Source organism: Siphateles boraxobius, unplaced genomic scaffold (assembly GCF_051911475.1).
Source record: "Siphateles boraxobius isolate OS27281-9 unplaced genomic scaffold, OSU_SipBor_1 26, whole genome shotgun sequence".
In the NCBI taxonomy this organism is placed as follows: Eukaryota; Metazoa; Chordata; class Actinopteri; order Cypriniformes; family Leuciscidae; genus Siphateles; species Siphateles boraxobius.
The window spans coordinates 18,111,219-18,129,884 of record NW_027508876.1 but is presented as its reverse complement, the minus strand read 5'-3'; the positions used below and the strand labels follow the sequence as shown (position 1 = coordinate 18,129,884).

Here is an 18,666-nt window from a genome sequence, read left to right as displayed (position 1 = left end):
GTACATCACACAAAAGATGAAGCATCAATTTCACTCTAGAAAATCACTGTAAGAGCTGAATAAACACTGTAATGTTAAAAGAAGTCCGCATTAAAGTATTATCCATAAACTCTCTCCCTTTCATTATTATCAACATACACAGCGAAGTACAAAAAACACTAGTTACAACTAACAGTAAACAAATATTATACACACCTTTTCATGGGGTGCTTAATAAACTAGTAAACTGTATATCCGTAAAACAACTCCTATGAACTAGAGATGCGCGGATGGGCTATTATTTCACCCGCAACCGCATCACAAAAGTGCGCACTCTCACTTTCATTACTGCCATGATCAATAATGTTAGGCCTATCGCTCCAGTAAATAAACAGAGCTATGTGGATTAATACATGCAGCTACACAACACCGACAACGCTTGGGAGACATTCTCGTTTAAAAAAAGGAGTGGGTGGATTTTTATCACTGCAGGGTGGTTGTGTACACACACTGCCATCACACATTTATGTCCAAACACCATGCAAAAGTGAATTTTGCATAATAGGTCCCCTTTAAGGAAAACAGTGTTAAATTAAACACCTTCATTTCACTCTTAAAAATATAACAATTTAAAATTCAACATTGAATCTGCAATTTAAACTTTTTTTATGCATTAAAATTACACATGCTGAAACCAACTAGCTTTCAAATCTGTTTTTTTTTTAAATAGGATGTTTTTTATACTTTCATTTAAAATATTTTTTTATGTACATTACAACACTATATTTTGTATATTTTTTTTTTCATCAAATAAAAGGAAAAACTAGTTAGCGCTGCTGTAAGGGGGTTTCTAATACAGCGGCTGTCGGATTGACGGACAAATTGACGTCTTACTCTCTTCTGACTGCCGTTATCAATCTCTATTTTTCTCCTCTTTTTGAAAGTTGTGAAAACTATTATGGACAGTTTTTTTTTGTTTGTTTGCTATTTGCACAAACAGGAACACAAAAATATATATATTTAATGTAGTCTCTAATTCACCACTATAGAAGTTTGGCCAATTATAATGCCTTTTCGTTTCTGAGAAACCCGGAAATGTGAAAAGGGTCCATAGAAGGGAAGCTGCATCAATGATCCAGATCAGGAGGCAATTATAATGAGTTAAGATGTTTACATGTTAATAGAAATAGCTGCAATGGAAGACAGAAAATAGAATAGATGATTAAGATGTATTATCGATGTTTGCGGTGTTAAATCTTGAGCTAAAAAGGTTTGTGCTGTCCTTAAAATACAGACCACCTCCAGAAAAACATGAAGTCTGGCTCACCCCAGTGCTGCCATTGCCAACCGTGCTGCATCCCGCCAGACAGGGGTTGAAATATGTGATGCCATCGGAGCCACAAACAGGAGCATACTCGTTGATCCGACAGCCACAGTTCACATTACAGCCTCCCGTCAGGTTTCTGTGGGTCAGGGTCAGTGTCGGCCTGAAGAAAAACAAGCAGAGGACGGACAGAGCTGTTAGTTTGGGAATAAAATGCATAATATTAGCTGCTGTAGGCAATGTTTGGAATAACATACAACACAACACCTTGTGTTCTGAGAAATCACACTTGTCTATGTGACAACCCTAAGCATTGTATTTATGCATAAGCCAATGATAGAATGTATAAACTGCATTCATGTATTGTGTGTGTGTGTATATATATATATATATATATATATATATATATATATAAATATTATATATATATAAACTCCCAGTATATATATATATATATATATATATATATATATATATATATATATATATATATATATATATAAACTCTCATCTCCCTTAGTGGATAAAAGAGAGTAAGAAGGAAAGAGACAAGACAGTTAAATAAATAGAGATACTGTATAAACAGTTATTTTAATGCTGTGGGAATGTCAGGCAAATTCAAACAGCTCTTTCCCACATTAAACACAGCAACAGCTCTGGTTGACTTTACATTATCCTCACAGATCTACAGCAGAATGAGGGGATGAATCATGGCATAACACAGCCAGCAGGATGAACAGAATGAAATCCAGGTGTCCAAAACTAGACACCGTAATAGTCCGCTCTCATCCGTACAGGATTTAAGGGGATAACATGGTGCTTTTGTTTGTCATTTTGAAGCTTGGCAGCTCAGATCCTCTTTGATTTTATAGTAAATGGATAAGTATGGCCAGTTCTACATTTTGTGTTCCATAGAAGAAAGAAAGTCTTATGGGTTTAAAATGACATTGACACGAGTGAATTAAATATGTGGGAAAATGATTCCTTTAAGCTTCAGTTAACAGAAGCAGTTTTCTCGTCAAGGTCACCCGAGCTGAAGTAGCTGTGGTTAATAAATGAATAAATGATAAATAAGCACTTCTGAATGTGCATGTGAGTCTCCTTTAACCATAGGAGATACTGTCACTTTGAGAAAGGCTAACCTTGAGAAGATTAGCGAAAAGAAACACAAATGTTTGGACGGATGTGGAATGTGAGAATTGACTGAGCACAAATGCTTTGTATTTCTACACCTGTGTCTCACAGGGAAGCTCTATCTGTTGAAAGAGCCTCACACTTTAATGCCATGTGTTCCTCAAACACACTGTCTCGCTAGTCAGGGCCGTGCAAACCTACTACTGCAGACTTCAGCCATAGAAATCAACTCGTGTCACTCAACAGAGCGTGTTGAGTGACACGCTATATAGTGACACTATATACTATAGTTTCTTAGTTAAAAAAACATTTTTTGTTTTCAGATGGATTTGGTATAAAAAGTAGTTATTAAAAATGAGTTATAGTTTCTTCAAATAAATGAAAAATAATATGTGACAGACAAACAGACAGAATTGTAAGGAGAGAATAATTTGTGTAGGATTTGTTAGCTGACCAGACCATACGTGTAGACATATGTAAGGGCATTGAAAATGTGCAATGATGCAAGAAACTGCCCTTGCACCTGCTGTTCTGCATATGCCTCTTACATTGTTTATAGTATTTTAATGTTTGTGAAACCCCATTATAATTGATACCACAAAACATAAATAGGATACCCATATCCATGCAGTATACCTCAAACCTTACACTGAAAGGCTTTAATGCCTGTGGATTCACTTAGGGTTGGGCGGTATTTCGGTAATATCGTATACCGCGGGGTCTTAAAATAGCAACGGTATCAGTTTCAATACCGTCATTACCGGCACTTATATATAATAAATAAATATAATTTATTCAATGCCTAAAAATGCTTATGTAGTTGTCATCAAGTGACAGTGTGGAGGAGAGAGAGAGAGACGGAAGGGAGAGGCGGTAAATACTGACGAGGCAATTTGTAAATGTTGCAATAAAAAAGGTGACCGCGAGAGATGGAAACACCTCTAACCTAATGTCGCATCTCCGAAACAACCACCCACTCACTGCTGCGAGGATGCATTTTGCCCCGAGTTCATTAAATAAGCGCATAAGTTTATATTTGTTAAAATATTATAATGTTATTTTTTTTTACGTTGATAATGAAAACTGAAGAGCACTAGTAAGATGGGATGCATCGGGAGTCAGACATTGACCACTTAATTAAGTTTCATTTTGTAAAAGGCCTTTCTTTAAAGTGAATTTCGTTTTGTATAAATTGTATCCTAATTATAATATTTTTTTTTATCAACCAATAATAAATAAGAATCAAATATAGCAGACAACATAATCATGACATGATCGTTCGCTGGCGCGCCACGGTCACTTGCATTGAAATCTCATCATAAATTAACCGAAACTCAGTGTATGTCTAACAGACATGACAGATATCTAAATAAAGCTTGAAATTTCATTAAACGAAACAATTCAAAACGAAAAGAAATAGGCCCCTCGCTGATTATTTAATCCATGATGTGCATTTCTCTCTATGCGCCTTCATACGGAAATGGCGATCATCAAATTAAACGAAACTATTCAAAACGAAAAGAAATAGGATAGCCTACTCTCTGATTATTTAATCCATGATGTGCATTTCTCTCTATCGTTCACTATGGAGATGGCGATTCGTCAATTTCTTGAAACGAAACAATTCAAAAGGAAAAGAAATATAGGCAGCATACTCTCTGATTAATCCATGATGTGCATTTCTCTCTATACGCGCGTTCACTACGGAGATATCAATCATCAATTTCTTTAAACGAAACAATTCAAAACGAAAAGAAAAAGGCTAGCCTATACCTTCTGATTATGTAATCCATGATTTGCATTTCTCTCTATATATGCGCGTACACTAGGTGATGGCGATCGTCAACTTAATCTTTGCAGCACTGACAGAAAAGTTGTATTAATAAAAATCAATGGACGCGTGTCACCGGATTTACAAATGCACTTCTTTCTTGTTGCTTGTTAATTTAATTTAAATGAATTAATAAAATGAATACAATTGTCATGATTCAAATAATTAAATATTATTAATTGTCCCATTTTTGCTCATTTATAAATAGTATTTATATCTACCACCCCTTCAGCACCTGGGTTAAACAATTATTTGGCGCCACCATATTATAACGGCCCACGTATTAAAAATAGTCTAGTCTAAATAGGGCTCCAGCTCATATTACATTTAATGCCGTCAGCCGGGATCAGACACAACGTGCACGGGTTGGCCTTGATTTTTTTGGGGGTTTTTTTATGCCCGATCTGGTATTCAGTTTCTGAACGGTGTAGACACAAGCCAACAGTTTGGTGACGCTGTCTGAGCCTTATGTCATAATTTTTAATTAGTCACGGTAATACCGTATACCCCGGTAAAATAGGGAGGAGGTTTGACGGTATCAAAATTTGGATACCGCCCAAGCCTAGATTCACTTACCCGGTGGTATAAGGGATATTGATGCCACCCAGGTTTATGCTCTCACAGCCCACGATGAAGAGGGTGGAGAAGCACAGAAGAGACACCCCACTGCAGATCATGGCCAGCTTGGCCGACTCGCGAGCTCCAAGCTTAAGTTTCTTTATGATGTAGCCGCCCAGTACAATGCCCACGCCTGCACTGGGCACAATAATGACCCCTGAAAGAAAAAGAAGAGAGATCAGTCGTAATGCTTGTCCAGAAAGCCACATATCACAATACATATCAGACTTGAATGAACACATCAATATGTCCACGTTTATCAGAACAGAACTCATTCTAATATGCAGATTTGGAGCTCAAGAAACATTTCTTATTATTTCCTATCAATGTTGAAAACAGTTGTGCTGCTTTTTTGTGTTAACCATGACATTTTTTTTCAGGATTCTTTGATGAATAAAATGTTCAAAAGGAACAGCATTTTTTTTATGGATTTTTTCTAACATTATTAAAGTCTTTACTGTCACTTATGAAGCAAACTTTTGAACGGTAGTGTGTATATATAATATTTTGGGTGGAATAAACATGCTCTATTATTATAAATGGAGAAGACAAATAAAAATCTTCATAAGTAGAGAAGCAAAATGTGACAATGCAACTCAATAAAGGAATGTCAACATTTCTATTGGTGGAAGTTGACACAAAGACCTGAAGGAATGTGAACATCCTGAGCAGAATTCACAGGACCTGAATGAAAAAGAACAAAAATGCTCATAATGCTATTACCATGTGGCTGTACATTTTAGACTTAAGACTGAAGCAGGAAAAAAAATAGCAAAAAAATATTGAGTGACTAAGAACGAAAGATAGATATCACAGACTGGCAGAATAACAGCGAGGCAGAGCAGCTTCCATCAGCATGGCACATGTGCTGGCATCACAGCTTGGGATTTGAAAGTCAAAGCTGACTGCCGGCAGTCTGAGGTCACTGTGTAAATCCATTCGGTGGGCAAGGCAAGCACACGTCTGCTTTCAGCACGCTCAAGAGCGAGCTCCTCATAAAAGCACTTATATAATGGCAAAAGGAAGTGTATTTAATCATATTCAATATTCATGCCGAAAATGTTTTAATGACATATTTTTTATTGCATATTATATTACAGAAGCTAAAAAGGGTCAAATTAAAATATGTTGATTTCAGTCAGTAAGTTAACAGCTTAGTTTAAGCTTAGTATAGCGCTACCTAAAAATGACAACATCATTAAATATTAGCTATTTATAAAGGCTATTCCTTGCTAACGGTTTAAAGTTGCCGCGAAAGGAAGTTGCGATAGTCTTTCCTTCCCTAATGTGACACATCAGAGTGAAACAGGTTCTCAAACAACAACAAATATAGGACGGGAGTTGATTCTGTACATCGGGAATTGATTGGATCGTTGGATCATTGTGGTTTGCTATTGGTCAATCTCATGTGAGTGACAGGTTGACCCGCCCTCGCTCCAGTAAACACCATCAGAAAAGAAAAGAGATGTCACTGCATGAGGAGGGAAAGTTAGTTTGAGGGCACATGATCAATAATAAAAAAACGATGTAAACAGATAAATCATTTATAACAAATTCTGCAAAATTCCATAAAAAAAAAAAAGAATTGTCAAATTTGATTTCATGGTTGGTGACTTTAACCTACTATCTTAGCATAGTGATAACAGATACAACTGCACTGGTAAAACTAAACTATCTAAAATGGTATATAATGGTATTTCTATAAAAAAACGGTCAGAATGCACAGCTACTTTTGAAAGGTTTTCAATGAATACATTTCCCAGATGGTGTAGTTGCGACATCAGGTGCTAACTGGATCGTGCTAACCAGATAAACTTTGAGCTCAAAGCTGAACAAGCGGGGCTTACTTGATCAGCCAACATCATCAGGAAGTACACCGGCTAACCAGCATAAACAAGAATGAAAATCCATGCCACTTAGCTTCAAGCTGATTAGACCTCACTTCATTACACTCCAACAAATGTTCGTACACCCACACATGGATAAACACACATACCCTTCCAACCTGACAAGGTGGTAAAAACACCCATTCACGAGACAACCATGGCTGTGTGAAGCCAATACAATGTTCCTTTGGGCTATATTTAGCCAGTAGTGCGTCAGGAACACCTCCCTATCATGAGAGAAGAAGAAACGAGCACTATTCACACAAACCCGCCTCAAGCAGGGAAAGTTTGAGAGGATGTCCTGGGAGACTGCGTGCACAGCTGGCATAGAGCTGCGTGTGTATGTTGAGGAGGAGGGCAGCGTGGGACATGCACAACTATTCCTGTAGGCCACAAGCTGGAGCAAAGCAGGGTGTTAATGACCACAGCCTACTGACAGATCCCTCTTGCACACACACACACACCGCTGTCATTAGTGCCGTCTGAGGTCATGTGGACTTGAAGACACAGACAGTCCAATATCATCCCCAATTCTCTTAAATAGGGCACTATTTGAAGGGACAGCCATTTGTAGCGGTGTCCGAAACCATAGTGGATCGAGTGCACTCATTCAATCCCAAAATGCAACACAATAACGAATGTACAACCGACATATGCTCAACTGCTAGAAAATACCATAATGTACTATAAGAGTCACATGCCGAATTAATTCCTACATGTGACCAGAAGATGGCGCTCGCAGCTGAATCATTCATGCATCCATTTTCTAAACAGCTGGTCTAATGTGGCTACATAACAAATTACCTTTGAAATTATCATTAAATTGTTTAAATCAATGTTTATACAGTTTTACATGACAATCAAAGATACTATATATTGTTCGAACTTCAATGAAAATGATTGGACTGAAAGACTATCCTAGTATTCAGACTCTGTACGAGCAATGCACATTAAATGAGGCATAAAGGATTTAAAGCGACCCATCTCATGTACTCTACCGCTCTTATGAACTCCTACGTCTGGAAGAAGGCACAGAACTCTCCGTTATAAACGGAACAGGTTCAAAAACTCTTTTGTACCGTATCAATTAGACTGTTGAACATGAATTAGTGAAGTCTATTTATTTTTGTCTGTATGATGTGTATGAATATTTTGTGTCATTTTTTAATGTATCAGGTTTTGGCGAAATGCTGGCTATGGAGTCCATTACAAATTTCCCTATCTGGGACAATGAAGTATATTTCATGATCGAGTTAAAGAAAAATCTTTTCGTTACTACTGGAGCTACCAGTAGTTAAGTTTCAAATGCTTATTAAACAGCAAGCACAAACTATGCAAAAGCAGCAGCCTTTCCAGAGCATTCAGTTTCCAAAGTCGCTCACTCTTTTTTTATTCACTCCCTCAAGTGAACTATATTAGTGGAGTAATGTAAGGAATAGTGAATGAGGGTATAGGGGCCTATTTTGGACAGAGTCACGGTGAGATGCAAGAGAATGAAAAAGAAAAAATGCTTTAACATCAAGCCATTGTTTTAGTGTTAATTTCAATAACGAATACTTTAACAAAAAAAAGTTTGTTGACAACCTTTTTTCAATCTCAAACGACGAGACGATGACAAGGCGACACCAATGTCATTAAATGATAACGGATATTTCAACATGCAATATCGTTGACGGAAAAAAAGAGACTTAAAATGTACTTTAAATAAACAAAAACTCTCTCTTTGTTGAAAAATAGGAGACAAAATAATATAGTTTTATTTTTTAGTTTATAGACTGTTTTAAACAAGCCTCCACAAGCTTGGGGTTGCCAGATGTCAAGAGTTTAAATCCCCTAATCAGAACTTTTCTCTTAAAAAAGGATCCATTTTTCTGCCCCGTGTTTTACTCTCTCTAAACCATGGAAGATATGTCGATGATCTGAGAACACAGACAAACTAGTAAGCTACAGTTAAGCGATCTCCATTGAAATAATTTGCTCAAATGAAAGTGTAATACAGTCAAGTCTGTGTGCCTTCACAAGCCGCTTGTGCTGTATGCTGTGACGAAATTTGCAACCAAACCTTCTGTGACCAACTGTAATAAATCCAAACATGCATCTTGACTATATTGTTTGCGATTGTGGTTGCTGAATAAATGCACTTACAAAGTCTTTTCTGCTGCTGTTTTAATAGAAAAACATTCTTGTAATTTGGAATTACTATTCGGAATTTCACCAATTCAGATTGTGAAAGAAGTTTCTTGTTTTACCAGCTTTCATGATGTAGAGAGTGTGTTAATTTATATGATAAACAGCCTATAATAAATCAGTATACTAGATGAGGTAAAATAAACCACGCGAAAAAGTGAAAGTACAAAAATTCTGATGAAAAATTTTTTTTTTCTTAAATAAAAATCACTGCGATTATAATAATTAAATAAAAGTGATTATCAATTTAAGTTTTCACTGACTTTTGACTCTGTATTTTTACACGTCAACGATGTAGTAAAAACAGAAAAGGTTTCCGTACAGACGACAAAGTTGTCAAAAAGATTCCCGTTCACACTTATCCACGAAATTGACTAAAAACGTTGTATTATGCATGCAAGGCCAGTAGATGGCCATGCCACTTTGAAAATAAACAGTACTCGTCAAAACACGCATGCACATGACGTCACCATTTTCACAAATTCACGTTTTTGTAGTTTAAATGGAGACGATAACGATAACGATGGTATCGTTTTCAAAAACGTGAATTTTAAAACTCGTTTTCGTTCGCATTTTCAGGCCCCTAAAACTCTATTGTCATGTAAATGAATGGCCAAACACATTTTTTTCCGTTTTCAGTTGAAAAAAAGTGTTGTGCAAACAGCCCCTAAAACTAGACTTTTGCTAGTTTTGCCCTGACACTTAGTCAACTAAAACTTGACTAAACAAAGCCAGGAGAAGGTTGACTAAATAGGATAAAAACGAAAAAGTCTACATTAAAAAATAGACAAAATTAACACTACACTGTTTGATATTGAAGGTGTTTTAAGTGATGGCGAAAACACGTGCTAATTTTCAAGTTGGTCACGTTAATTTGCCAAGTTGACCAACAGAAAACTGCTTGATTTGAAAGTGAATTCTGTGTGAGCAATGCTTCACACATCTCTGTGCTATTGACAATAAACAGTGGACCTTTTTTGCTAGTGAAATATAACTGCAATTCCACTAATGTGTTTGCACCTTTATGGCTAATTAAATAAATGTTAATCATAGGATTATAGATCTAGGAACAGTTGAATCATTCTTTGATTTATAGCACCTTAAATTCCTGTAATTAATTTGTAGGAAAGATGGAGTGTATATGTAGTTTTGATGCTCCCTGGCCTCAGTTTTCTGTTTTATAGTACACCATCTGTCTTCTGTCCGTCTCTAAATTCTGCAGCTGCAGTCTTACAGGGAGAAGGGAATCTTGGCAGCCATAACTGAGGAAACAGCATTAAATGACAAACTGCTTGCATCTATTGATGTGTAAAACATCCAGGCCTTTGTGAAAGCTCTGACTTCAGCAGGCATATCAATCTGCTGTTAATATAGCACGGGTTTAAATCAGAGAGCATGTTTTACTTTCTTCTGTTTGAAGGAGAGACCTTATCCATGAGGGACTGTTGGGATGTCATACATTTCTACCCAGTTTATCAGAGTCCTGACAGCTCTAGCCAACAAGTTGTTTTCCTGTTATAATCTAAGAACACACAAGCATAGTTAAGAGTCAACATAGCAAGCATACCATTATTTCGTTTCTCTCCCTGTATCCTGGCAACAAGCTTAGGGGACACAATAATGACTCGAAATTAGAATTCTGCTAGTTTATATACAGACACTGGTCATGGAGATGTTATTACGGTTCCTAAGGCAAGGATCATTATTATTATTGCTCATATTTGAACAAAGCCATCATTATTATGATTCATATTTGAAAATTCTGTCATGACAACTCTCAGAGTGTTTGTCTGACAATGTTGATATTGTTGAATGTTTGATCTTAGTGGAATAGATCTGCTACGCTTCTGCTGTTATTAATTGTTAGTGCAAAGCAAGTACGGGACTTGCTACTGCCGATACACACACACGACACTGCTGTGAGCTACTTATTCTCAAAAGTATTTTATTTAAAAAAAACACTACAACAACTACTTGCATTGTGGTATTGAGTTCACATTTAATTCTGCTACAGAGCCCTATAAATTACATGTACAGTAGAAGCCAAAAGTGATATCCGGCCTATTGACATCTGCACCCTTCATTCAAATTATTGCAAATGAATTAAAGCTTTTATAATCATATTGGGTAGTTGCGCTTGGAGTCAGTTGTTTTATATTTAATAACAAAATTAAATCTGCCAAATTGTGCAGACATAATTTTTTAGCCAGGCTGTCATACAAAGAAATTATGAACACATGCAAAACAGAAGAGAAACAACAGAATACTAGTAACTGATTATGTTGCAATCAATATATGCTTTTCCCTGATATATTTTTGTTTTTCTATGCATTTTTTCATAGTAAAATTAAACCTGTAGCTGAAGTTTGCCTTTTTTGCCAATAATTTTGTCAGATAAATACCTTTACCAAGTTTAATGTTTTGTTCTTCTCATATAGATATATTATAAATATAAGATATATAGATATATTATAAATATTTCGATGGTTTCATTTCAAATTCAAACTTGTAAGGTCATTAAAAACAAATACCCAAGCCAATTCCCTCCGGGCTTCACTTTTACCCACTACTGAAAGAAAAGAGATTATTTTTCAAGTATTTTTTTTTTAGTTTACATTGACATTTTAGTATATAATACTATAGGAATATACATTAGTATTTATGAAGTACTGGATCAAAGTAGCAGTGACCCGTGCTGACAGAAGTGGATCATGCCCTCTACTCTGTTTAAGGATCCTGGCCAGTCTCCAGTTACCTTATGAGAGAGCATCTGTGCTGAGATATTTGGACATATGCATGGCTTAAAAATGATCTTGAGTCTGGAGATGGAGGGCAAGATGTTTTTGAGGGCTTATTTAGATGAGCAAGAACATAAAAATAGTGAGAAAGGGATTTTATGGTATCTTGAAACCCAGTGATAAACGCTGAAAGAAGGTTGTACAGCTTTATATAGTAGCAATCAAATATGCCTCTACAAAATAAGTGGAAACAGCAGTGACAAGAAATATCACATTTTCACACGTTATTTTTAACACATGTTCTTTAATGTGATGAACAGAGTGTGAATCATGTGAAATGTGTGATATGACAAGAAAGGAAACCATACGTAAAAGTGTTAGGGAGAAAAAAAAGGGAATATAGAAAGAGAGATTTAATTACTTATATCCTGAAAGCGGGATAAACGTGTACCTGTGTATATGCTGGCATTGGAGGCAGGGATTCCAAACTGCGACTCAATGAACTTGGGGATGAAGGTGATGAAGGCAGTGACAATAGCGCTCTCGGCCGTGTAGGACAGACTCACGAATAGAAATGTCATGTTGCTGAGAATCCTTATGGCCGCCTTGGGGAGCTCTGTCCAATGAAATAACCAACAAGCAAAAACAGCATCAGCAACTATAAATACACTGGCTCAAATACCCTGGCTATAGATGACATTGAAGGATTAGTTCACCCAAAAATGTCAATTACTCACCCCAAACCCTTAAGATCATTGTTCATCTTTGAAGCACAAATGAAGATATTTTAATGTAATCTGAGAGAATTCTGTCCATCCATTGACAGTCTAGGCAACTACCACTTTGAAGCTTCATAAATTTCATAAAGAGATCGTAAATCTAATGCATATGAATTTTCTGAATAGACACGATCACTTTGATGAATGTTTATATGTGAATAAAAGCCTGTTCATCATATAATGGACACACCAGATATGGTAAACGGACATGTGGGAACCAATGAGATTCATTCTCATGTTACGCAGCACGTTTGAGCTTCCGCAAGAACCAATGAGGTTTGTACTCGCACATCAAGGATGGTTGAGCTTCTGTTAATGTCTGCTGATGTTTATATTTTTTTATATGTGAAAAAAACCTAAATTCAATCTGTTCATCATATAAAAGGATTGACTGGATTCATATAGATTGATTTTATGATCTCTTTATGAACTTTTTGAAGCGACATGAGGGTAAGTAATTGATTTAATTCATTTAGTGTAAACTAACCCTGCATAGTTATTATAATTCAGGCCAACATCAATAAGTAGATAATTATTTTCATGTTATGGTTGATAACCGTTAAATGGCCAATATTACTAATAATATATTTTAAATATAATTGTTTTTTTATATTTATATTTAAACATTTAAAATAAAACACTAAAGACTAAAAACAGTCAACAAGTGAATTTAGGCATCAAAACATAATTGATCATATTATCATATACAGGTCCTTCTCAAAAAATTAGCATATTGTGATAAAGTTCATTATTTTCCATAATGTAATGATAAAAATTAAACTTTCATATATTTTAGATTCATTGCACACCAACTGAAATATTTCAGGTCTTTTATTGTTTTAATACTGATGATTGTGGCATACAGCTCATGAAAACACAAAATTCCTGTCTCAAAAAATTAGCATATTTCATCCGACCAATAAAAGAAGTGTTTTTAATACAAAAAAAAAAGTCAGCCTTCAAATAATTATGTTCAGTTATGCACTCAATACTTGGTCGGGAATCCTTTTGCAGAAATGACTGCTTCAATGCGGCGTGGCATGGAGGCAATCAGCCTGTGGCACTGCTGAGGTGTTATGGAGGCCCAGGATGCTTCGATAGCGGCCTTAAGCTCATCCAGAGTGTTGGGTCTTGCGTCTCTCAACTTTCTCTTCACAATATCCCACAGATTCTCTATGGGGTTCAGGTCAGGAGAGTTGGCAGGCCAATTGAGCACAGTAATGCCATGGTCAGTAAACCATTTACCAGTGGTTTTGGCACTGTGAGCAGGTGCCAGGTCGTGCTGAAAAATGAAATCTTCATCTCCATAAAGCTTTTCAGCAGATGGAAGCATGAAGTGCTCCAAAATCTCCTGATAGCTAGCTGCATTGTCCCTGCCCTTGATAAAACACAGTGGACCAACACCAGCAGCTGACATGGCACCCCAGACCATCACTGACTGTGGGTACTTGATACTGGACTTCAGGCATTTTGGCATTTCCTTCTCCCCAGTCTTCCTCCAGACTCTGGCACCTTGATTTCCGAATGACATGCAAAACTGAGCAACAGTCCAGTGCTGCTTCTCTGTAGCCCAGGTCAGGCGCTTCTGCCGCTGTTTCTGGTTCAAAAGTGGCTTGACCTGGGGAATGCGGCACCTGTAGCCCATTTCCTGCACACGCCTGTGCACGGTGGCTCTGGATGTTTCTACTCCAGACTCAGTCCACTGCTTCCGCAGGTCCCCCAAGGTCTGGAATCGGTCCTTCTCCACAATCTTCCTCTGGGTCCGGTCACCTCTTCTCGTTGTGCAGCGTTTTTTGCCACACTTTTTCCTTCCCACAGACTCTCCACTGAGGTGTCTTGATACAGCACTCTGGGAACAGCCTATTTGTTCATAAATTTCTTTCTGTGTCTTACCCTCTTGCTTGAGGGTGTCAATGATGGCCTTCTGGACAGCAGTCAGGTCGGCAGTCTTACCCATGATTGCGGTTTTGAGTAATGAAACAGGCTGGGAGTTTTTAAAAGCCTCAGGAATCTTTTGCAGGTGTTTAGAGTTAATTAGTTGATTCAGATGATTAGGTGAGCTGTATGCCAAAATCATCAGTATTAAAACAATAAAAGACCTGAAATATTTCAGTTGGTGTGCAATGAATCTAAAATATATGAAAGTTTAATTTTTATCATTACATTATGGAAAATAATGAACTTTATCACAATATGCTAATTTTTTGAGAAGGACCTGTATATTCATTCAGAGATTTGCAAAAGATGAACATTTTACGGTGTTCTTAAATTTGAATTTTTTTAAACAATTAACTTTACATTATCATTACATGACAACAAAGGTAATCTAAATGTAAAGACACAAGCATGAACCATATATAGAGATTTTGTTTCATATAAAAAAAAGAATATAGGCTGATTCACAATATATTGGTTATCTATAAAATTGGCTATCAATTAAGAAAAGGTGATACCCTTATATAAAAACCCTTAAACTTATCGGTTGACCACTAAAAATGTGCTAATTTCTATAGTCTTCATGAAATGCTTTTAGTCACAGACGCAACATGCTTTCTTCAACCAGTCAGCTCTCAAAGCAGTCGTAATCCATACTAACAGATGATTACTGTCCTAACAGAGTAAAGACAGCTAAACCTAAACATGGTGTCTCCACAGCTCTTCTGGATTCAATCCGTTTAAATCCCATAGGTTTTAGCTAATGCTTCGTCATGTCCAACAAAGCCAATTCTTTTAATTAGCAAGTTATCGCTGTAGCATTGTTTCCATGGTAACCGACTATAATCAAACTTTAATTTGCTTCCGAATGTTGAACTCTTAACCCCTCAAGCATCTATGGGACTGACAGGAGAGACACAGGAGTTGGTACAAAGCAACCATATTAAATACTTAAACCTACTAATGAACAAAACAGCTTGCCTGTCTGTCTCTACATCAAAGTTTCAGAAACTACTCTACCCTACTTTAAGCATTGCAGTTATGTTGAAAGCCTACTTATGCAAACACATGCAGGCCAGGGGGGAATGGATGTGGGTTACAGTTAGGGCTGGGCGATAAAACGATAACGATAATTATCGCGATATAGTTTTTCTCGATAAAACGATATCAAGAGGTCGATAAATGTCCGATAATGTTTCCCAAAATGTTCCCCAAAAAGGGGAACGAAACTCGTTTGAACTTCGCGCCACACGGACCATTTATCCGCTCGGTTCAAAGTTCAAACCGAAGCGCAGCTCGAGCTCACTAGAGCAGACGCGTTTACTCTGATCGGTCATAGTGAAGCGCTTCAATTCAGCGAAGAACACAAATGTCCAGTTTAAACCAGTTTAAAGGCAGATGAAACAGCGCTAACAAAGACAAACAGGAGAAACACTGTGCGCAACGATACAGTCAGAATCTGAATTGATACTGAATCCATTTACCATTGATTTAATAACTGCACCATGAAATGTGGGATATACATATTGAATTGTATTATTATTACTAATTATTATTATTATTAATGTAGACAATGTATTAAATAACTAATGGAATATAATTACAGTATTTAATAATGTATTTAGGCTACAGTTTTTCATACAAATACCATAGAAACCATAAAGTTACATTTTGCCATGATAGTTAGCCTATACTTTAGGCTATGCCTGGTTTTATCTGTGGTTATCATGATATAAATGCATGATACTGGATGACCAAAGTTCATTTTAATAAAACTCAAACAGTCAGAATATTACATTTTGCCAAATAAAAATGCGGTAATTACTTTTTTTTTAACAGATGTTACTGTTTTTGTTAATGAACATAAATTTAACATAGTAGTATTAGCTTGAGTTAGAGTGCAGATTTACTGGCAATTCACTGTCAAATATGCATTTCGAGACAAAACAAGTAATATTAATATTGCAGCCTGCACTGCAAACTGCTGAAGATACGTGCCATCAAAGTCAGGCAACACAAACCTGTTTCAAGACTTGAAACAATATCCTCCATTAGCACATGCAGAAACTAAGAAATATATTATTCTATTCAGATATTTATTTTGTTAAGGAAAAATGACAAATGTTTTAATGTTCTGCCTGAGATTTGTGAAATGTTCACCTGTTTGGCAAATGTTTGTCATGATATGTTCTGACAATAAAGAGTAGTTTAAAAACACAATTAACACTCTGGTTTCTACAACTTTCACTTAGGAGCAAAAATTAAACTCCCTTTAAACTTGAAAGAAATAAATATTTGACATTTAACGCGATAATTATCGATATCGACTGATATAAAAAAAATCATCGTGATAATTTTTTTTGTCTATATCGCCCAGCCCTAGTTACAGTGGGTTTTCTTGATTGTAGTCACTTGTGTGACTTTTTCAAAGCAGGACAAAAATTGCCATTAAGCTGGTTATAGTTTAGACACAGTGTGACGAGAACAGCAATGAGATTTATATCACTCATTATGCACTACTGTTCAAAAGTTTGGGGTCAGTAAGATTTTTTTTAATGCTTCTGAAAGTCTCTTATGTTCACCAAGGCTGCATTTACTTTATAAAACAAATACATTGTGAAATGCTAATACAATTTTTTAAAAAAATTCTTACAATTAAAATTGATTTCTATTTGAATTAATTTTAAAATGCAATTTATTCCTGTGATGGCAAAGCTGCATTTTCAGCATCATTACTCCAGTCTTTAGTGTCACATGATACTTCAGAAATCATTAATATGCTGATTGGGTGCAATGTTAAAAAAGGTCAATATTTTTGTGGAAACTGTGATACTTTTGTATTAGGATTCTTTGATGAATATACAATAAAAAATAACAGCATTTATTTGAAATAAAAATCTTTTGTAATATTATAAATGCATTTACTGTCACTTATGATCAATTGAATAGATCTGTGCGGAATAAAAATATTAATTAACTTACTGACTTTATTTGCTCTACTTTTCGTACAGTCAATATCCTTGTTTCTGAAGCCTTTGGTCATTTGTAATTCTCTATGGTGATATTTTGCTGTATTGTGGCACTACAATAGCTTGATTCAATGCAAATTCATGGTGTACTGTATATACATATATACCAGTGCATAAAGTGAAAGGAGGCAAAAAAAAAGCACATTCTATTTTACGTATGCTGCTTTAAATCTCACAATTCCGACTTTATTTCTCTTTAATGACTTTATATTTACAACGTGACATTTAATTCTTATTTTATACATTAATCTCAGTTAATTACGAATTTTATTTCTCATTGTAAGGCAGAAACAGCTTTCTATCGTCACTTAGATAAAGCTTCAGCAATATTTTCTCCTCAGCAGCAGCGTAACTGTGGTTCAGTAATGTAAAGGAGGACCATATTAGTGATGAGGTTGGCAGAATTGTCATTAATGCTCTTCCCAGATGAATAATGAAAGGCAACTTCTGCAAGCTTGCGCAGTCTTTAGTTATAAAGACTGGTTATTGGTCAGCAGTGCTGTAAAATTAAGTGAGAGAGAGGTGGAGACAAATGATTAAAGGTCTGGGCTTCTAACTGAACGACTGCAGGTTCAAATCCTGTTTTTATTATAACTGCACTGTAATGCTTTGGACAAAAGCATCAAGTCACTACTTTATATAACACAATTACGCTAATTAAAAGAACTAATCTGCAGAAAAGCAGATTTACATTTGCCGAAGGCTTCTCAATATGATGACTGAAGCGCTAATCTCTGTTAATCTGATGTTTCTTAGAATGTGTTGAGAGCTAGAGGGACAAAAATAGCCACATTTTCAAGGTAATACTTTAATATGTAGATGCACGCCTCCTGTTGTGTGCATCATCACATGATTTTTATCAGACACACACCTTTGATATCCTTCCCAAAGCCCATGGAGGACGCCACGGCCTGGCCTTTGCTGTTGGATTTCTCTTTCAGGACATCGTCATCATTAGAGGTGCTGTCCGCCACGTGCTTTTTCTTCTTCTTCTTGTGACGAGGGGGCAGTTTTTTGGGGAAAGTGAACATGGGCAAGATGACCAACAGCATGGCGAAAGCACAGAGCAGGAAACCACTCCACCTAAGAACATTGCGATATGCATTAATGATAATTACATTACATAGTACAAAGTAGCTACAGACGGCTTATATAAAGTGTGACCAAAATCATAAATAAATTAACTGAAATGGGAAATTCAAGCGCAATGTTTTAGCAGAATGTGC

At 36.2% G+C, this 18,666-nt stretch overlaps 1 protein-coding gene across 1 annotated transcript in view; it reads right to left on the bottom strand.

The window, feature by feature from the left end:
• The window catches only part of slco5a1 (solute carrier organic anion transporter family member 5A1), a 53,084-nt gene that overhangs the window by 6,214 nt on the left and 28,204 nt on the right, over positions 1-18,666 (bottom strand). Inside the window, exons 4-7 of the mRNA XM_077244591.1 lie at positions 18,312-18,523; positions 12,149-12,313; positions 4,845-5,043; positions 1,307-1,466 (exon numbers count right to left, since the gene is read on the bottom strand). Of these exons, the coding sequence (XP_077100706.1) occupies positions 1,307-1,466; positions 4,845-5,043; positions 12,149-12,313; positions 18,312-18,523 (736 nt within the window). The remainder of the gene's footprint in view (positions 1-1,306; positions 1,467-4,844; positions 5,044-12,148; positions 12,314-18,311; positions 18,524-18,666) is intronic.